General features: G+C 58.4%; 1 protein-coding gene across 2 annotated transcripts in view; it reads right to left on the bottom strand.

The window, feature by feature from the left end:
• Positions 1 to 1,091: 1,091 nt before the first annotated feature.
• Clip2 (CAP-Gly domain containing linker protein 2) overlaps positions 1,092 to 21,253 on the bottom strand; it is a 57,264-nt gene continuing 37,102 nt past the window's right edge. Inside the window, exons 9-17 of one of the 2 annotated variants that reach the window (XM_026396947.2) lie at positions 18,733 to 18,837; positions 16,145 to 17,080; positions 13,463 to 13,520; positions 13,023 to 13,106; positions 11,974 to 12,130; positions 7,695 to 7,854; positions 5,693 to 5,878; positions 5,455 to 5,517; positions 1,092 to 2,387 (exon numbers count right to left, since the gene is read on the bottom strand). In XM_026396947.2, the coding sequence (XP_026252732.2) occupies positions 2,376 to 2,387; positions 5,455 to 5,517; positions 5,693 to 5,878; positions 7,695 to 7,854; positions 11,974 to 12,130; positions 13,023 to 13,106; positions 13,463 to 13,520; positions 16,145 to 17,080; positions 18,733 to 18,837 (1,761 nt within the window). In that variant the 3' untranslated portion in view covers positions 1,092 to 2,375. The remainder of the gene's footprint in view (positions 2,388 to 5,454; positions 5,518 to 5,692; positions 5,879 to 7,694; positions 7,855 to 11,973; positions 12,131 to 13,022; positions 13,107 to 13,462; positions 13,521 to 16,144; positions 17,081 to 18,732; positions 18,838 to 21,253) is intronic. The other variant, XM_026396948.2, reaches the window with a different exon arrangement.

Genomic DNA, 21,253 nt, shown 5'->3' on the forward strand with positions numbered 1-21,253 from the left:
ACGCAGGGAAGGGTGACCTCTTAGCCTCCTGTGCTGTGGGTCAGGTGAAAAGGAGCCGGGGGTCCCAGTGGTGTTTGATGTTTGGAGGAGGAGAGGACCTCTGGCAGACTCTGAGGGCCACACCAGCTGGGCTGGTAAGTTCTGGACGCGGAGGCCACTCCTATTCTGAGCACAGAATCTCAAAGGCCAGGGTGGTGTTAGGAGCTCTCTGGGATCTGTCTCTTGAGAGAGAAGGTGATGACTGTTCTCCATGGGGTGTCACCCTTTGTTCTGGGCAGTGCCGGGGCTGGCCTCAGCCTCTCTAGCAGTGTCCCCTGCCTTGGCTTCTGGTTGGGGTCAGCCAAAGGAGTGCTATCAATGAAGGCGGAAGGGGTGGGTGTCTGTTCCCCCAGCTCCTTTGCTTTGCCCTTTAGGGAAGAAACAGCCCCTCAGGGACTGTTGTGACTCCCCTGTCCCTTCCTCTGACCCTCCAGGCCCCTTTTCACTCAGCACGTGACTGGGTTCCTGTGCTCAGCTGTTCACCTCAGGAGCCTTGCTCAGTGTGCAGTGCAGGCAACCTCCCTGCAGCAGGAGCAGCGGGCAAAGCTGCAGGAGGGGAGCCCTGGCTGCTCTCTGGCTCAGCGGCCACCTACCCACTGAGCTGTGAGCACTCTGGGCACCCAGGAGCCGGGGGAGCCTGCTGTGCTGTGGGGGGGGCCTGCTTCCCCGGACCCACCGAGCAGCTTCAAGTGCAAACTCAGCCCGAAGCAGGGGTCTTTGGTCTGTCTGGCTCTCTCTGGAGGCCTTGGGGGTCCTGGCCCTGGCTGTCCCAATGGTGCTCCTCTGTCCGCTCCCACCCAGGTTCCCCTCTTCCCAGGTCCTCCAGGACTCCTGAGCCCCGGCTCCTGCGAGGACTTGGCCAGGACTCCTCCTGAGTCCTGGCCCACGGTGCCCAGCACCGAGGGAGGCTCCGGGGACGCCCAGGAAGCCGCGGGGAGAAGCAGACAGCGCATGGTGCTGCACCTCGGTCACAAGCTTTATTGTCCCGAGCACAGAGGCGCCACACTTCCACAATTCCACTGGGGTGGGGGGGAGGCTGGGGGGCAGGGAGGCCGGGGCTCCGGGGTCGCTTCTTTCACACCTGCTACCTGCAGCCCCTGGCCCTGGTCCCTTGGGTCCCTGCTGTGGCCGAGCTGCCTGGTTTCGCAGGATGGGTGCGTTGGCCCTGATCAGCCAGAAGCATCGCATGAAGGCGGCTGTCGCTGCTACGCTGAGAAGCTGCGGAGCGTCAGGAGGGGACACCGGGAGGGGACGCCGGGTCATCGCCCTGCGGGCTGGGCTGCATTGGGGCAAGAACGGGGGTGGCCCTGCGGGGACCCGTGTGCTTGCGGGGGCGCAGGGGCTGTCTTCCGCGTGGGCTGGGCACAGGGCAGCAGCCACCGGGGCTGTCGCCAGGCTGGGCGGGCACGGCCGGGCAGCAGGTGACTCGGGAGGCTGAAGGGGCAGCCGTCACACTCTGAGGCGCCTGCGAGGGACACACGGCCCTGACCGCGGATGCGAGTGCCCTCGGGCGTGGCCCTGCCATCCCGGAGCGCGGGCATGTGCCTCTGCTGGCCGAGTGTGGCCAGCTGACAACGCCAGGCCACGTGGCGGAGTGTGGTGTGCTCCAGGGAGCAGAGGGCACATCCGGGAGGCCCGGTCCAAACAGCCGGGCGCCAGGGACGTGTGTTCCCGACCCTGTCAGGGCAGGCCCGGCTTACAGGAGGTCCCCGTGGGTGTGGAGGGGCCCCAAGCATTCCTAATACTGCAGCTGGTGGCCTTGCTGAGCGTCTGTGGGCAGCAGCTGGGGGCACATGTTGGTGAGATTCTTGGGGAGGAAGGACCCTGCCCCAACACCTTGAACCTGGACCCTGCTGGGCAGAGGCGGGGGAACTGGTACCACTGTGTGAAGGCGGCGCTGCGCGTAGGGACAAGAAGCCCCAGGTCCAGCCTTGGCCTAGAAGGGGGCAGAAAAGGGTCCTGCGCCGGCTCCTGGAGACCAGGTGTCCCTCCTCGGTGCCCTCAAGGGGAAGTTGGGCCCTGCTCTGGCCCCGGGAAAAGGGCAGGAAGCACCCAGGGCACCCAGAGGGGCCTTAGGCAAGCTCGCCCTGCGGGGAGGGCCTCCTAAACACCTCCAGACGCCGCCGGGCAGTGCCACTCCACGGAAGGCCAGCTGGAGGAGCCTCCGGGCCCAGCGGGGTTCGGGCGGGGGATTGTCCACGGCGGTGAGTCTGGCATTGGTACAAACACGGTCTTGTCTCCACGTTGACAGTCCTGACCCTGCCGGGAGGGGATGCCACCCTGCAGCCTGGCAGGGCTCTGGCGTACACTGGGCTGCTCCACCGTGTCCCTCAGTGTCAGTGCTTGTCCTAGAGGAAGCAAAGGTTTGATCAGTGAATCTTCAAGACTTTTGAGGGATACACAGGTAGCAAGAGGGTCAGAAAGAAAAGGGGGCAGGGCAGGAGAGTGTGCTGGGTAGGGAACAGCATGTGCCAAGGCCCTGAGGTAGAAGAAGCCTGGGTTTTATTAGGAGCCCTAAGGCCTATGTGGAGCTGGACTGCAAGAAACATAAGCCGGAGACTCCAAGCCTGAGTTTCTTTTTTTTGGTCCTGGGGATTGAACCCACGATGCTTAGTCACCAAGCCATAGCCCAGTTCTTCTAATTTTGCAATAGGGTCCCCTAAGTTGTGCAGGTGGGCCTCGGCCTTGCAATCTTCCTGCCTCAGCCTCCTGAGCCACTGGGATCACAGGCGTGTGCCACTGAACCTGGCTCAGTTTCTGCCTGGGAGGGGTAGACATCAACTCCAGGGCCCTGGTTGCCAAGGCAACGAGCCAACTCAGCCCTGCCTCTGCGCTGGCCTCAGCACCTGACCAGGGCACCGACTCCTGTCCCTCCCCCAGGCCAGGACCCCGTAGTCTGCTCCAAAGCTTCTCCTGTGCCTAGTGACCAGCTGTGGTCTGGGGACTCCAGTGTCGGAACTGGAAGGACAAGGAGCAAGCCCGCTCCCTGCCCTGCTTCAGCTGCCCAGGTGACAAAAGTGGCCAGGGACAGAGCTGCTCCCACACAGGTTCTTGTGACACTGTGGGTGAACACTGCACTAACCGTGGGGGCATGGAGCGTGGTGGCCACCCAGCACCTCTTAGAAACAACTCTGCCCAGGGTGGGGTGCAGTGGCACCCGCCTGTGATCCTAGCTGCTCAGGAGACTGAGGCAGGAGGATTGAGAGTTTAAGACCAACCTCAGCAAATCAGCAAGGCCCTTAGCAAGTCGGGGAGGCCCCATCTCAAAATAAGAAATGAAAAGGGCTGGGGTGTGGCTCAGTGGCACAGCACCCTGGCTTCAATCCCCGCACCAAACCCAAGACCAAGCAAAATAAAAAACAGAAAAGGGCAGAGGGTGTTCTGTAAGACATCAATGACCTAAAGATCAAAGAGAAATGGAGGAAGCGTCCAGACGAGGAGGCCCAGGAGACAGGACACTGAGGGCAGGAATCCGGCTTCCGTCTCAGCGGGACCCTGTGCTGGGAGGAAAGGGCACAGCCAACCCCTGCTCCTGGGGACATCAACATGGGAGCGCAGAGCACCAGGAAGGCCGGGTGTGACAGTGGCGTCGCGACTGGACCTGGGGCTACTTTCTTTACAAAACCTGGCCCTTTCCTCAGGACTTGTGAGGCACGTGTCCGGCCAAAGTTTCAGAAAAGTTACATTGTCTGACGTCACCCAGGGGGAGAGCGGGAGGAAGGGGCAGCAGGCGGTTCCCAGGCGGTGTCCATGCCAGCCCGCTCTGTCAGGTTTCGAGTTCTTTCAAAATAAGTGAGCACCCTGCCTCCGCGCCCAGCACGCCAGCGATCCCGTGGCGGAGGGAGGTTGGGCTCAGGCAGGTCCCCAGGAGGAGGGACGGTGAGCAGACCACAGGCTCCTGGCGCCTCTGAGAACACTGCCACTGAAACACTGACCGTCCGCCAGTCGCTCAGGACACGAGCCCAGCTGTCGCACGAGCTGCATGAAGCCCACCGACCCACATGGGGCCTGGTCACGGTCCTCTTGGGCTTGGGACACCACCCAGCCCTTTGGCACTCCTCCAGGGCGCCGTTTTGAACAGCAAAACCACCACCAACAAGCTCAAAATATGGAAATGGGGCACTAAACAGAGCCACGGAAAGGACAAGGTGACCACAAGATGATCGTGCCTTGGCAACCTCAGTTGGGAGGGTGCACACCGAGTGTTTCATCTTTTTCTAAATTTTTTTGGTACCACAGATTGAACCCAAGGGCACTCAACCACTGAGCCCATCTCCATCCCTTTAAAAAAAATCTTTTTTTTTTAAAGAAATTCCTCTGAACCAGAGTAAATCTCTGTTTTTTTTTTTTTAGAATTTTAATATTTAGTTTTTAGTTCTAGGTGGACATAGCATCTTTGTTTGTATGTGGTGCTGAGGATGGAACCTGGGCCGCATGCATGCCAGGCGAGCACACTACCACTTCAGCCATATCCCCAGCCCTAAAAAAATCTTTTATTTAGAGACAGGGTCTCGCTGAGTTGCTTAGCAACTCGTTAAGTTGCGGAGGCTGGCTTTGAACTTGCCATCCTCCTGCCTCAGCCTCCTGAGCCACTGGGATTACAGGCATGCGCCACAGTCCTGGCCTCTATTATCTTTATTTTTTGTGGCACTGGGATGGACCTGGGGCCTGGCGCATGCTAGGCAAACACTCTGCCACGGAGCAATACCCCTAGCCCAGGTCAGTTTGTCTGTCCTCTCTGCGCATGACTGGGAGGGACCCCACGTGCCAAGAGCACTGACTGTGGGATCACAAACACACCTTAGCAAACAGGGAATCTTCAAATAAGAAGGTGGACTGTGTAAGCACACACACGTCTGTGCACACACACTTGGGAAAATTCAGGAGGAACATACTTTAAAGGTTGAGGTTGGGCCGGGTGCGGTGGGGCACCCCTGTAATCCCAGTGGCTCAGGAGGCTGAGGCAGGAGGAGCGTGGGTTGAAGGCCAGCCTCAGCAATTTAGCAAGGCCCTAAGCAACTCAGTGAGACCCAGTCTCTAAATATAAAAAAGGGCTGTGGAAGTGGCTAAGTGGTTAGTCCCCTGGGTTCAATCCCCAGTACAAAAAAAAAAAAAAAAAAGCTTGGTCCCCTTGGTCCCCGGCCCCAGAAGGCCTACTGGTTGTATTTTATTACTTATACACTTGTTGGTTTCTTCCAGAAAGTCCCCAGAGGCGTGTATCACTTTGCAATAAGCACTTTTTTGTAAAAAGGAAAGAATAAGGCTCCCAAAGCAGGGGGACCCAGTTAGCAGCAGGGGCCTGTGCCCTCCCTAAATGCCCGTTCCCCCACAAAGCATGCTTGTCCTGTGTGTTCTGGTGGCTTCCAGGGATTCTGTCCCCAGGCCTGCGTGTGCAGAGGCGCTAGGCGTCCTTACCTCTGGTTTCTGGCCTTTATCCTGCTGGTGGAGGCCGTTGGCAGAACCGGAATTGCTGAGGGTCTGCAAGAGGGGCGGGGCTGAGCAGGGGCGCCCGGCCGCAGTCCCAGGCGCACCCACCAGGTGGCGCGCTGTCGCTGGCCTAGACCCCGGCGGGACCCCGAGGAGACCCAGGGCCGGGCTCCCGCCCGGCCGCCCCCGCCCCTCCCCCCGGGCTGCTGCGACCCGCACCCCACACCTGCGCCTTCTCGGGGCAGCTCCTCATGGCCTCCATCAGCTTCTCCACCTGCTGGGCCTGGTCCAGCGCGTCCCGCAGCGCGTCCTCCGTGCTCACAAGCTGGTGCTGCAGCCGCAGCAGCTCGGGCGCTGAGGCGGGGTCAATGAGCGAGTAGCGCCTCTGCTCCGACAGCGCCTTGTCCTTGTCCTGCAGCGGGAGGGCATGAATGGGCGCAGCAGGGGGACTCTCCCCCTCACCCCTGGGTGCAGGCCTGGGCGGTGCCCATGTCGCTCGGGTGGCCTTCCTCCCGCTGGTCCCCGGCCCCAGTTCCCAGCTCTGACGCACGCTCCACCTTCTCTGGGGCCCCAACTCCAGCGCACCCCGTCCTTCCCTTCCACCTGACTCCCGGCACTGACCACGGACCCTGGCCTCCTCTCACCAGCCCATGTGACCCATGCCTCCCCACTGTGACCTCCATCACTGTCAGCTTCCACCACCAAGGTCCGCCCAGATGCACCTACAGGAGGCCAGGGTGCTCTCACCCTCTGGCCATGCCCGCTCTATTCGCAGGCTTCTAGCCACCCATCAGGTCCTTCCCTGCAGGGCACAGTGCAGGGTGATGACAGGAGGCTGCCCTGGAGTGGGGGCGCCAGTGTGCCTGGGCCCTGGGAGGTGAGTCTGTGCTCAGCACAGCCACCTGCCACATGGCCATGTGTGTGTGTGTGTGTGTGTGTGTGTGTGAGAGAGAGAGAGAGAGGGGGGGGGAGGGAATTCCCCAGGCCACATCTACCCAAGGTGGTGGGCCCGAGGGTGAGGGGGTGGGCTGGTCTCCTATATCATTCGGGGACTCAGAGCCAGGAGGACCACTGAAGGCTGCTGGTCAGACATGGTGGGACTTGAAGTTGGATAGGGTGGCCCGTCCCAGGGCTGCCCATGCTGACGCCATCAGGTGGCGCCAGAGGGCTGTGGCCGGCTATGTCTGACCCTACCCCCTTCAAGCCTGAGAAGCCCCAGGGATGGGTCCCCTTTCCTTCCATCTCCCCCACAGTGTGGCAGAGCCCCGGTGGCTGGAGGGCATGAGGGGCTTCAGATCAGCTGCCCTGTCAGAAGCTTGTCCTCCAGACCCCACCAGGGGACTGACCACAGGCTCGTCAGGTGTTGACCATGGGGGGTGGGCATGGTTCTATCCTGGGCTGTCCCATCCCCCACATGGGGACTCAACGGTTGAGGCCAGGTTCCCCTTGGTGCACGTGGATGTGACAGTTTGGATGTGAGCATGCAGTTTGGCTAAAGCGTCTGTGTTAACATAGCCGTGTTGTGACAGCTGGGACCTAGCCAGTCCCTCCAGGTTTTCAGGGACTTGCTGGGTGGGGACTGTGGCTGGAGGAGGTGGGTCACTGGGGGCTGCCCTGGAGGGGTCCCTTCCCCACTCTGCTCCCTGGCTGCTGGGAGCAGGGCAGCGCTGCCCCTCCGCGTCCTCCCGCCGTGATGCTCTGCCTCCCTGGGCCCATAGCCCTGGAGCAGGCCAGCGGTGGACGAAGACCTCCGAAACCAGGAGCCCCAGGTCAACCTTCCTCCTCGAGGCTGACCCTGTCGGGTGTTCTGGTCACAGAGATGAAAAGCTGACTAGACAACGAGAAGGAATCTCAGGGCCCAGAAGCCCGCGGCTGAAGGAGACTGAGGCCGCCTCTCCTTCTGAGATGGGCGTGTGTGCGTGGATCCTCAGGGCAGGACCCTCAGCAAGGAGCTCTGGTTCCAGGCTGATTACCTCCCTGCATGGGGAGCTCACCATTTCTGCCAGCCCTGGGCCTCTTCACAGGTCAGACGGCACCCAGCCAGGTGCAAGGTCTCCTACAGGGGCTGCCCAGTCCCTCTACGGGCCCTGCTGCCGACCCTGCCTGTGACCCTAGGGGCTTTCCAAACCTCACTGTGACTTTTTCAAACCTCACTGGAGGTCACCAGTCTCCATGGCCCGGCAGCAGGGCAGCCCTACCCCACCCTGCTGCCCACTGTGCCCACGTACCAGCCCGGTTAGCTTCTCACGAAGGCCCCGGATGTCCTCCTTGAGTTTCTGCTCCTTGATCCGCCACTCAGCCTTGTGCACCTCACGGCTCAGGTCCCTCTCGGGCCCCGGGGAGTGGCGGCTGGCCTCCAGCAGCAGCACCCGCAGCTCGTTCAGGCTCCTGGGCGGGGTGAGAGCACAGAGCAGTGGTCAGCTCCCCCTCTGCCATGCGCTGAGCGCTGGAGACCCACCACCCTTGGGGACACCAGCTGCATGGGGGCCAGGACCTGGGCATGGCAAGGTCAAGAGGACTTGGCCATTCCTGCAATGTTTTTTGAAATCGTTTTGTGGTGGATGGACACATAACCTGTATTTCACTTATTTATGTGGTGCTGAGGATGGAACCCAGTGCCCCACGCTTGTGAGGCAAGGGTTTTGCCACTGAGCCCCAGCCCCCGCCCTAAGTTATTTTGAAAAAGCAAGTGAGAGAGAGAGAGAGAGAGAGAGAGAGAGAGAGAGAGAAAGGGAGAAAGGACTGGGGTGTAGCTCAGGGGTGGGCAGCTTGTCCAGTATGCATGAGGCTGTAGGCTCCAACCCAGCACAGGGGAGGGGGAGAGGGAGGGGGAGGGGAGGGAGAGAGGGAGAGGGAGAGAGGGAGGGGGAGAGGGAGAGGGAGGGGAAGAGGGAGAGGAAGAGGGAGGGGGAGAGGAAGGGGGAGGGGAGGGGGAGGGGAGAGGGAGGGGGAGGGGGAAGGAGAGAGGGAGAGGGAGGGGAAGGGGGAGAAAGGGAACATATTTAAGTTAAAAAAAATTAGAAAGTTAAACATTCATTTCTGAGAATATCCCAGGTGGCAAGGTGTTTTAAATGCCTGATGTCAAATATGCTTAATACTCCATGTCAACGCTTCGTCAACTAGCAGGAGCGGCTTGGCATACTTGGGGGGGTGGTTCCCAGGCCACACAGGGGTTCTGCAGACGAGTGCAGTGATGGATCAGCAATGCCTGCCACAGGCAGTGCCAACTCCCCAGCCCTTTCCCTTGCAGCCATGGATGAGCAGTGCCCGCCATAGGTCAGGATGCCGATGCCCTCCTGAGCCTGCTCCCTCACCTGCATGTACCAGGGAGAGGGGAACTCCATTACTGGTTAGCCACGTGTAGTTAAGAACAAAGCAGAAGCAGCAGGCACTGCCCCTTTCCCTTCCCTCCTCCTTTCCTCTGAATGTGATGGCTGGAGCTTCAGCTGCCACACTGCACTATGAGAGGTAGATGAGGTGAACTGTAAATGTGTTGGCACTGAGTTCTTTTTTGGGGAGGGACTGAACCCAGGGGTGCTCTACCATTGAGCTGCATCCTCAGTCCCCCCTCTTTTGGGTGCCAGGGATTAAACTCAGGGGCATTCAACCACAGAGCCACATCCTCCCAGCCCTATTTTGTATTTTATTTAGAGACAGTGTCTTACTGAGTTGCTTCATCATTGCTGAGGCTGGCTTTGAACTCGTGATTCTCCGGTCTCAGCATGCGCCACTGTACCCAGCCATCCTCAGCCCCTTAAGTTTTTTTTTTTTTTTTTTTTTTTGAGACAGGGTCTCCCTAAATTGCTGAAGCTGGCCTTAAACTTGGACCCTCCTGCCTCAATCTCCTGAGTTGCTGGATTACAAGTGTGGGCAGCACTGACATCTTGAGCTCCTAAACCAATTGCCAGTCACAGCCTCCTCCAGATTACTTGTTATACGAGGAAGGAAAAACTCTCCCAGTCCAATCTGCTGCTCGCTGGATGGTGTATCACAGTGACCAAAGCAGCCTGATCTCTGCCACATCTGAAGCACCACAGGGGTGTGGAGGAGCCCTCTGTGGCCTCTAGCGATTGAGAAAGGCTTGGCTGGGCGCTGGGCGCACACCTGTGATTCGAGCAGCTCGGGAGGCTGAGGCAGGAGGATTGCAAGTTCAAAGCCAGTCCTAGCAACCTAGTGAGGCCCTGAGCAACTCAGTGAGAACTTGCCTCAAAATAAAATTAAAAGGGCTGGGGTGTGGCTCCATGGTTAAGCACCCCTGGGTTCAATCTCTGGTACCGAAAGAAAAAGGGGCTTCAGAAAAGCGTTGGAGTCTGACTGGAGCCTGGGGGACTGCCTGGCCTTCATGAAATGACCCAAAGGAAGGAGGCTTTCCAGAAGGCTGTACTCGGTGCGGGGTGAGGCCAGGGAGGAAAACCCTAACCCTGACAGAGCTGAGGCCGGTCAGCTTTTGAGAGTCCCTGGGCTCCATCCCTGGCATTATAAAAACATCCCCCAAACAAAACCCCCCAACGGAGCAATGATACAACGGGTTAAAAACTCCAGGGAGCTCTAATGGGACTCAGGGGCAGGGAGCGTCCCCGTGGCCAGGACAGTCCAGGAAGACTCCTCGGAGAGGTGCCAGGGCTGGGCACCCGGCCTGACATCTCCAGGAAGACAGAGGGGAGGCGAGCAGCGCACCGCGGTCCCGAGAGGGCTTCCGCCTGCAGGGGGCGCTGTCGCTCCACCCGTTTCTGTGCTCAGGCGCCGCCCGTCCGCGCAGCGGCCCCGCGGGAGGAGTCAGCATCCTACAGAGGATGCCTGTGGCAGAGGCTGACAGCTGCAGAATCCCATCCGTGAAAGTGACAAAGGCCGTGGGGTGGGAACAGAGCTGTCAGCCGGGTGTCCGCAGGCCTCCCAATTTCAAAGGGAATCTGGGGCAATCGGATTTTATAGGACATCTTCTTGTTTCTTAGGTGCTAATCTACTTATTCATTAAAAAATAATCAAGCCCAGCGATTCTCAAAGTATAGTCTGAGGAACCCCAAGGGGATCTCCAAGGCCAAAACTATTTTCATAATAAAAACAGAACTATCTTCATTGTCACTGAGCATACCATGGGTTTTCCCAGAGCAACATGGCAAGCTGGTGATCGTCTGGAAAAAATATTATAAATACTCCAAAAACATATGTCAGGGCAGATTTTCATTAATCTACTTCAGCAGAAACGACCAACTGCAAAGAACAAATGTAGAAGATATCTGAATCTGGCTGTCTTCCTCCAAGACACTTGCAAAATCATGAGAAGACCCCAACCTGCTCGGTGAACATTTTGTGTTTGTGTGTTTGTGTGTGTGTGTGTGTGTGTGTGTGTGTGTTTTGGAAATATTTATTTTTTTACCAGAAGCATTTTCATATTACATGCCATTGGTTTATCATGCAATGGATTAAGAAATATCTTTAGCCTGAGAGGTGGCACATGCCTGTAATCCCAGTGGCTTGGAAGGCTGAGGCAGGAGGATTCTGAGTTCAAAGCCAGCCTCAGCAAAAGGGCGGCGTTAAGCAACTCAGTCAGACCCTGTCTCTAAATCGAATAACAAATAGGGCTGGGGATGTGGTTCTATGGTTGAGTGTCCCTGAGCTCAATCCCTGGTACCAATAATAATAATAATAATAATCATTAGCCTGCGTGGTGGTGCACATTCCAGTGGCTCAGGAGGGAGGCTGAAGTAGGAGGATTGCAAGTTCAAGGCCAGCCTCAGCAACTTAACAAGACCCTGCCTCAAAATAAGAACTAAAAAGGGCTGGGGATATGGCTCAGTGGTTAAGTGCCACTTGGTTTAATCCCTGGTTCAAACAAAACAAAACAAAAAAAAAAAGAAAAGAAAAAATTAAATTTCTCAGTTTTGATTTCTAATATAGTAAATAGGTAAATAAACAAAAGCTTCTTGGGGCTGGGGTTGTGGCTCAGTGGTAGAGTGCTCGCCTAGCATCCACGAGGCACTGGGTTTGATCCTCAGCACCACATAAATGTAAAATAAAGATATTGTGTCCACCTAAAACTTAAGAATAAATATTAAAAAAAAAAAAAGCTTCTTGGGGGAAACTTGATTTTTTTTTTTTTTTTTTTTTTGGTACTGAGGATTCAACCCAGGGGCGCTGAACCACATCTCCAGCCCTTTTTATATTTTATTTAGAGACCCGGTCTTGCTAAGTTGCTGAGGCTGGCTTTGAACTTGAGATCCTCCTGCCTCAGCTTCCCGAGCTGCTGGGAATACAGGCGTGCCCCACACGCCTGGTGCCAAATTGGTGATTTTTAAGAGTTTAAAAGGGTCCCTGAGAACAAGAAGTGGGGGAGCTCATCATTCCTAAGCTAAGCGAGGAGATCTGCGTTGAGAAGGGTTCTGAGGCTTCGTGGGTGCCGGCAGCTCTGGTGACCAGCCTCCTTGCCTCTAGAGAAGACTGGTGAATGCAGGGTGGAGCGAGGGACAGGCCAGAGGACGGTCACCAGCAGGAAGGCGGCAGACTCACCGCTCCTTGCGCAGAAGCTCCTGGCTGATGAGGACCAGCTGGCCCGAGGCGTCGTGGGTCTTCCGGGACAGGGCCTCCAGCTCAGCCTCCAGACGCCGCTTCTCCTTCAGGATGGCATCCATCTTCTTCTCCCCCGACTTACACTTGCTCTCCAGCGCTGGGGGTGGCCGGCAGGGAAAGGAGGCAGAGGGTTGGGATGGCCTGGGAACGCCCCCAGAGCCCCGGCTGGGCACGGAGCTGGCCTTCCCAGGGACACACTCCACCAAGGAGATTCAAAAGCTCAGGGGTCTCTGTGGCCCTAGAGAAGCAGGTGGCAAGGGGCCCAGGAGGAGCGACACCAAGCAGACCGAACCCCAAAGCACAGCAGCCCGGGCCTGGGGCGGGGGCAGCGGGCCACCCTCCCAAGAGGATGTGGCTATGGCCACTGCTGGGACAAGGAGAGGCTGCCTTGGCCCTGGCCTGCAGGAGTCTGAGGTCCACTGACCTTTGCCGGGACCCATTAGGCCACGTGAGCGTGACGGGGACTGGAGAGAAGAGGGGGTGGGAACCATTTCCCAGGAGGGGCGCCGTCTCAGGGCCACCACCACCACTGGCGTTCTGGTGGACGAGAAGCAGGGCCAGCTTGTCACGCAAATCACCCATCCAGACCCCCGCCTCTCCCCAGGTGCCCCGTGCGCCTGGCTCTTGGCCACAGCCTGCGTCCTTTCCCCCAACTGGGACTACTCCTGAAATTTCTAGCGAGGGTGACACTGAATCCAGGTGACTGTGAGAAGCCGGAGGCCTCAAGACCAGAGAGAGAGAACTCGGGCAGGACTCGGGACAGAGGGCTGGCTCTGGGGACAGAAGCCATCTGCGGGTCCCGGATTCCACTTCTTGCCTACTTGCTGTGGCCCAGGGGCCTGTCCAGGGAGGGGGAATTGGCCCCACTGCTACCTTCTCAGCCCAGAGTGTGGGGACACCAGCCAGCCACCACCCACTGCATGCTCCAGAGCCTGCGGCCCGCACAGCCCCAGGGAGGCCTGCGTCTGCCCTGCAGGGGGGAGACTTACCACTTACTTGGGCCCTGAGCACCTCGGTCTGGGACGTCAAGGCTGCCACTTCTTTGTCCCTCTTGTTCAGCTTGTCCTGCAGGCCTAGGGAGAGATAAGACGCCATCAAAGCTCCAGGGCCAACGGTGTGGGCCAGTGAGCAGTCCTCCCACGGGGATCCAAAAGCAAGGGTCCAAATCCTCCCTGAGAGCGGCCCTTTCCCTAAGAAGCCCACCCCGAGGAAGAGGGTCCCACACTGTGGTCCTGGGCAACTGGACTCTCCTCAGGAAACCCAAAACAGCGGCCGGTCAGCGGTCATGAGGATGCCACACTGGCCAGCTTGGAAGCCACCAGGTAGGTGCTTGGAAATAGTGTGACTCTCCCTGATTCCACAATCGCTGGGCAAAATAAAGGCGAGCAGAGCCGAGAGGCCCGGTCCCACCGGCCCAGCCGCCACTCACCCTCCACGATCTCCTTCATCCGGATTTTCTCCTCTGAAAGGTCACTGGACTCGATCATCTGAAAGGAGAGGCCTGTAAGGGGCGCCCTGGCCACCACCTTAGCCGCTGGATGTCTGCAGGCCTCGCCCCTCGACAGGCGGCCCATGGGAGGGACGAGCGCCTGAGCAGGGCCTGGGCAGCAGACTCCTGGGTCCCACCTTCCTAGAGACGCCTCTGTGGGAACACTGAGGACCCTGTCCTCTGTTGGGAACATCTACATTGGACAGATGTTTTTCTCCCTGGGATACCTAGAGATCTGTCCTGGGCACCTGCTGCCAGCACCTCTGCCAGAGTCAGTGTGGCTGGGCTTGGTCTCCCACCCGTAAAACAAGCTCTGAGAGCCCTGGGCACCATGTGCCACATGCCCGGGGCCAGCTCTTGGAGGGGTGACAGTGCATGTCTATTCCTTCCTCTCTAAGGCTTCTGTTTAATAATAAACTCAGAAGCCAAAGAAGAAAAAATTGATTAAAGAAAAAAAAAACATCAACTTGACAAATACTGCCAAAGGTCAGAAGACACCCACAGGCTGCCCGCCACCTGCTCCCACTGGATGTCCTAGGCCAGAAGGCCAGAGTCTAAGGCTACAGATGAGTTATCACAGGATGGGGCAGACAGTCCCCTCCCTCACCCTGCCTCTCATTCTTCTCTTCATACATCCTAAGCCCCATTCTAGTCTCCATGAGTTGTGATTGACTAAGACCCCTTGATCTTTGTTTGTTTTGAGTACTGGGGATTGAACTCAGGGGCACTCAACCACTGAGCCACATCCCCAGCCCTATTTTGTATTTTTATTTTAGAGACAGGGTCTCACTGAGTTGTGTAGCGCCTCCCTTTTGCTGAGGCTGACTTTGAACTCACAATCCTCCTGTCTCAGCTTCCTGAGCCACTGAATTACAGGTGTGTGTCACGGAGCCTGGCCAGCTCCCTTGAGTTTAATGCATAAACACTTCAGTCAAGATGAGGCACACACTAAAAGGATAATTTTTTTTTTTTAAATTCCTGTCCACACTTACAATGAGACCAAAAAGAAAAAAAAAAAAAAAACAGTTGTTGGGCTGGGGATGTGGCTCAAGCGGTAGCGCGCTCGCCTGGCATGCGTGCAGCCCGGGTTCGATCCTCAGCACCACATACCAAAGATGTTGTGTTCGCCGAGAACTAAAAAATAAATATTAAAAACTCTCTCTCTCTCTCTCCCCTCTCTCACTCTCTATTAAAAAAAAAAAAAACAAAAAAAAAAAAACCAGTTGTCTCTGGACCTAAAATTCTTTTGTTTTTGGTACTGGGGATTGAACCCAGGGGAACTTAACCCCTGAGCCACATCCCTAGCACTGTTTTGTATTTTATTTAGAGACAGGGTCTCACTGAGTTGCTTATAAATTGCTGAGGCTGGCTTTGAACTCGAGATCCCCCGGCCTCAGCCTTCAGGGCTGCTGGGATCACAGATGTGCACCACCATGCCCGGCTAAGACCTAAACTTCTGAATCTTGGGGCACACGGCGTCCAGATAGAGGCCTGCTGCACATGGGAGGATCTGTCCTGAGGCTGCCACCCTCTCTGCAGCCAGGAGCCACTGTGACTGAGGGGTTTGGGGCAAGAGGCAGGGCATCCTCAGCCTCCGTCCTCCAGCTCTGAGGGACCACAGCAGCCCAAACCTCCCTGCAAGGGGATCCAGGTTGGGGGTCGCGGGCTCTGTCCACCTGCCCCAAGTGGCCCATCTGGCCCCTGCACCCATCAGCTAACCAGAGCCGCTGCCTCCTCTTCCCCCCAGGGTCCTGGGAGAGCAACTGCTCGAAATGGCCCCTCCTGGGAGAAAGGGGCAGGGAGGCCCTGCAGGGGACGGCAAGGCACCAGCAGGAAGGTCTCCTCTGACAGGAGAAGGAATCCGCACTCGGGCTGCAGAAAACTGATCCCAAATGCTCAATTCTCAGAAAGCTCGAGCTCCCCCAGGGACGGGGAGCCGGCACCCCCGTCAGCTCTACTGCCCACGGGGTCCGGCATCTCCACCACGGCCAGGCAGGGCACCTGGGAAGGGGACTCGCTCTCGAGCCACTGCTCACCGTGATGGGAGCAATGCTGACCTCTGGGGAGTTAGGGTGAAATGGGACAATGCAGGGCCCAGCACGGATGTGCCCAGAGCCACTCAGAGGCTCTTGCAGCCCTGCTGGGGTGGACAGAGTCCCCCATGGTCCCTAGGTACTGTGCCAGGCTCAGTGGCAGGGGAAGGGCCAGACATTTAGGGGATTTCTAAAATTGAATACTGGTGCAGTGGCCCAAGGCCACCACTCTCCAGCCTCAGACCCCACCTCAGGGCCCCTGCACTGGAACAGTGGCTGGTCACTGTGGCTGAGCCTCTTCAGGGCAACCTCCTGCACCCTGTGGGTGCTTGCTGGGCTGGAGGCCCCCGGCAGGCGCACCTGCCCTGGGCGCTGTGCTGTGGGCGGAGGGGCACCTCGAGGAGAAGCCAGAGGAGCCAGTGGCCCCCAAGCCTCTCTCTAGCCTGCTCTGAGGGGGCCCCGTGGGCTCAGCCTGGCCACTGGCATCCCACTGTCCCCTCCTCTGAGCCAGGTGCCCATGATCCCCTCGGGCACGTGCCTGGGTAGGAGCGTGCTGTCTATGGACCCGCCCAGGCCCAGCCGCGCCTACGTGGGTGTGCTGGGCCGCGCACAGGGACTCCACGGCCTGCAGCCGGTTCTCAGCCACCAGCAGCTTCTCCCGAAGCCGTTCCGCCTCCTGCTTGCTCTGCGCCTCTGCCCGCTGCAGCAGCTCGTGGTCCAGCATCTTCTTCTCGGCCAGGGAGATCTGCTCCTTGAGGAACTCGATGGCCTGCGCCTGCCCGCGGTACTCGGCGTCCAGCCTCTCCAGCTCCTGCACGCGCAGCTGGGCATCGCGGCACTGGTCCTGCGCCTCCTGCAGCTCCAGCCGGTGCTGGCTGGCCTGTGCCTCCAGCTGCGCCCGCCAGTGCTGCTGCAGCCCAGCCAGCTCCTCCTGGGCCTCCTGTAGCCGCTGGCGCAGGCCCTCCTTCTCCTTCACATGCACGGCTGTCTCCAGGTCGTGCTTGGCCCGCAGGTTGCCCAGCTCCAGCTGGTGCTCCATCTTGATCCCCTCCATCACCGCCTTCAGCTCCCCGAGCTCCTTCTGCTGCGCCCCGGGGCCCGAGTTGAGTGTGGCCTTGAGGTCCTCCAGGGACTTCTGGTGGTCGGAGGCCAGCGAGTCCAGCTTGGATTTCCAGTTGTCCATGAGTCCCATGTTCTCGCTGGTGGCCTGCTGGACCTTGTCCTTGAGGTCGGCCACCTCCTGTGCGTACCGTTCGTTGGCAGCTCGGAGCTTCTCCACCTCGGCCTGATACGCCTTCAGGGCCTTCTCGTACTTGTCGCGCAGCAGGCCACTCTCCCGCTGGCGCTCCTTGCTGGCTGACAGCAGCCGCTCCCGCAGGCGCAGAGTCTCAGCCGCCTCGGGGTGGTCAGGGGGTGGGGGCCCCGAGTGCAGGAGGCACTGCTGGAGCTCCTGGATCTCGCCGCATCGGAGGGTCAGCTCCTCCTCCAGCTGCAGCACCCGGGACTTCTCGGCCACTGTGGTCAGCTACCGGGAGAGAGGGAGATGGGTCAGAGGGCTGGGACAGCAGGAGAAGGGAAGCGGCCCACTCCCACCTGGTGCTGGCTGTACCCCAACCATGAGGTCAGCCGCATGATGCGGGTGCCCCTGATGCCCAACCGGCTTGGGACAAACTGGTGGGTAAGAGGAACCACTTCTTTAAGGTGACAGCTTTGTTGATCTAAGGTCACCACTTTTAAATTTTTTGGTGGGACTGTAGACTGAATCCGGGGGTACTTTTCCACTGAGTCACATCCCTAGTCCTTTTTTTTCCCCTAAATTTTGAGACAGGGTCTCCCCAAGTTGCTGAAGCTGGCCTGGAACTTGTGATCCTCCTGCCTCAGCCTCCTGAGTCGCCAGGATTACAGGCGTGCAACACTGCACAGGTTACTAATGTTATTTTTAAAGGGCAGAGGCCAGAGTAAGTTTTGCATTATCTCACTAGAGAGAGATCAGCCTAGGCCAGAATGGGCCAACTCACAGAGGGCCTGGCTGAATAGTGGTCAAGGGCAGCTGACTTTCAAATCTTCAGCAAAACAGAACTGAGGATTCCAGACCCATCAGGGCTCCACCCTCCAAAACCCTAGCTGGTTGCCTCAGATCTGGGGGGCTGGGGATTGCACAGGGGAGTTCTACCACTGAGCTACACCGCAGCCTCTTTATTCTTTTAGACAGGGCCTTACTAAGTTGCAGAGGCTGGCCTCCAACTTGTAATCCTTCTGCCTCAGCCACTCAGGAATGGCTGGGATATCAGCTGTGCACCATCATGCAACCTATCTTAAAGATTCAAATCTTTTACAAACTTCAAAGCTTTTGTTCGTAAATGTCTTTTGGTTCAATAAACCTATTTTCATTGTGTTAGCTGATGACAAGATCAGGTGCCTCCAGTGGAGGCTCCAACCTGCCCACCATTGCAGGTGGGTTTCTGCACACAGCCTCCCTGCATACGAATGAGCACACGTGGCCACAGGGCCACGGCCATCGAGTGCCACCAGATGCCTGGGACTCTCCAACATCACACACGAGCACCCCTCCAGGGCTGTGCTGTACCAGCCCTCGTGCTGTGCAGAAGGTGTCTTCCTGTCACCGCTGTCGGCTGGGTCGGCCCGAAAAGGGTGCTGGCCTCAGTGTATGCACAGTGGCCATGCATGGGCCAGCCAGGCCTGGAGTGCGACATGGAACCATGCATGCCCTGGTGATTCAGGGGAACTCGCCTTCCAGTAGCACTTTCCTGGGGCTCCCTGTTGCACCCCCTAGGGACCCACTTCCCCAACGCCCTGTCACTTCTCAGCCCAGCTCTGTCGGGCCAGGCTTTCCTGCCACCGAGGCTAGCAACACCTGGGCCTGCGGCTGCCGGGCCTGACCACATCTAGGAGGCCCATCTTCCAACGTGCCCACGCCCCAGGCGAGGCACACGGCAGCTCACAGAGCCATCCCAATGGCCTGGGTCCTGAGCCAGATGTCCCCTCCAGTGAGCAGACGTGGCCGTGGAGCCTGAGCACACTTCTAAATCCTCCTTCCCTCGGAAAAAGGGAGCCCAAAGGAGAAGGCAGTGGGACAGCAGCCAGGACAGCAAGGGGCACAACAGAGAAGCCAGGGGCCTCCAGGCGGGGCTGGCGGGCGAGCGGTGGCGGCGTTACCCGGTTGTCCGCTAACTCTCGGAGCAGCCGCTCTGCCTGCGCCTTCTCCAGTAGCAGGCTCTGCTCCAGCTCCCCAATGCGCGCGTGCTCCAGCTGCGTCTGGGTCTGCTCCACCCGGGGACGGGGGAGGCGGGCGCGGGGGACAGGGAAGAGGAAGCCGGAGAGAGAGAGGGGGAGAGAGAGAGAGAGGAGGCGTCATCTTCCGCGAACAAGACAGAGCAGGTCGAGGAGCCAGAATTGCTCAGGGATAGAGGCCTGCAGATAGGGGTGCCCAGCTGGGTGGTTTTTGGGTGGGAGAGTTACCCTTGATTGAACCCAGAGGTGCTTAACCACTGAGCCACGGCCCCTGCCCTTTTTATATTTTAGAGACAGCCTCTTCCTAAATTGCTAAGGGCCTTGAACTTTGGATCCTCCTGCCTGTCACCCCTGTGGCCGCCCTGGGATTTTCAGGACTCCAATGTCTGCTCCGGGGAGGGCCCCTCCTCTCCCTGCTGCCCCTCAGGGAGCCTGTGGGCTGGGACTCATTTTGGGAACAGGGTTGGGCACACAGGAGGCCTTTAGGAGGAGGAGGAAATGTGGTCCCAGGAATGACAGGTCCCCAGGCCGGTGCTGACAGAGAGCAGCGGATTGGGCAGATTGCAAAGATAAACTCACATGCACCACCCTGGTTCTCCAGCCTGAGCTCTGGGTGGCGCTGGGCTGTGCCTCCCACCGCCTGCCTGGTCGCTGCCCGCCCCACCCCCTGGGTGGGGGCATGGAGGACGCCTGGTCTCCAGGAAGCACAAGAGCACTTCTGTCCCCACTACACAACACCCGCTTTATCCGCTAACAAAGCCTGGCATTCTCAGGGCGCCACGATGGCATTTGATTGCCCGTGGTGGACCCTGGTGGAGAGGCAGGGAGCGGAGGGCTCTCGCCCTGGGTACCCTGGGGAACCAGTTTGAAAACCAGGCTCATCTTCCAGGAGACAAAAGTAGCGCCAAGTCGCAGGCGCCTCCACGAAACAGCACGCATGCGCCAACAGCTGAGGCTGGTCCTCCGCTGAAGGTGTGGAGACCCTCCGCCCAGAAACAGCCCTCCATGCTGGTGGGGCAGCGTCCGCAGACCCCACTAGCCCCTAGTTGAAAATAATTTCCTTCCCCCTTTTTTTGGTCCTGGGGAATCTAAGGGTGCCTCACCACTAAGCTGCATCCCCTTTTTTATTGATATATTTTTGTTTTGAGAAAGGGCCTTGCTAAGTTGTGAGCCTGACCTCAAACTTGTGATCCTCCTGAGGTGCTGGGATCACAAGCACACTCCACCAGCCTGGTGAGAATATTTCTTAAAAACTGAACCCGGGCTGGGCGCGGTGGCGCACACACCTGTAATCCCAGCACTTGGGAGGCTGAGGCGGGAGGGTTGCAAATTCAAGGTCAGCCTCAAAACTTAGCAAGACCCTGTCTCAAAATAAAAAATAAAACCCACAAAAGGCTAGGGACATGGCTCCGTGGCCAGGGGCCCTGGCTCCACTGCCTGGTACCCCAAACAAAACACCCTCAGTCTGTACTGAGCCTATCCAGACTTTGTTCCATGTCCTCATTCCCCAGGAAGACAACTGTTTACCCAGCATCTGAGTGCCCCTGATGGTTACCTAGAGGTGACTGAAAGGACCTGGCAGGGGATGCAGGGTCTGTCTATGCAAATACTGTGCCAAGGGCTGAACATCTGACACTCTTAGTGTTTCTGGGGTCCTGGAGCCAGCCACTCCCTGGACTCCGAGGGGTGACTGCATTTCCCTTGCAACACATAAACAGCGATGGAGATGCTCAGACCCCCTGGCTCATCATCTTGTTTTCTGAATTTCCCTCAAGGAATAACAAGAGCCCCATCCAGCTGAACTGGTGTCAGTTTGGGAGGGGAGGGGCTGCTCCAGGGAGGGCCAGGGCTCGCAGCCACCAGCAGCTTCAGCAGGGCGGGGTCCAGAGCCAAGACCACCACATCCCTAAGCGGGCACTGCAACGGTTTAGATGTGTGGTGTCCCCCTGAAGCTCACATGTGGGACAAGGCAAGGTTTGGAGGTGAAGTAACTGGCTCTGAATTAGTCCCCAGGTGGGGAGTAGCTGGGGGGTACCTGGAGGCCGGCGGGGTGTGGCCAGGGGAGGTGGGCACTGGGGACAAGCCTTTGGGGTAGATATTTTGTCTCTCTGCTTCCTGGTCACCACGTGAGCTGCTTTGCTCCCCACACCCTCTGCCAAGACGTCCTGCCTCACCCTGAGCCCCAGGAATGGAGCCGACTGCCTGTCGGCTGGGTCCTCAAAAATCATGAGCCCCCAAATAAACCTTTCCCCTTTCTATTGGCGCTGGTCAGTCAGCAGTGAAACTCTGACCAGCGCAGGCGCTCGCCGGAGTCCTCAGCTCCTGCACCCGTGCACAGCAGCCAGGGGCTCCTGCAGAGGGAAGGGCAGGCTGCCTGCTGCCCTGCCCCAGCTCAAGATCTGGCAGAGCTCTGCCAACAGCCCTTCCTCGTTCCCTTGAGCGGCGT

The sequence above is a fragment of the Urocitellus parryii genome, chromosome 9 (assembly GCF_045843805.1).
Source record: "Urocitellus parryii isolate mUroPar1 chromosome 9, mUroPar1.hap1, whole genome shotgun sequence".
NCBI lineage: Eukaryota > Metazoa > Chordata > Mammalia > Rodentia > Sciuridae > Urocitellus > Urocitellus parryii.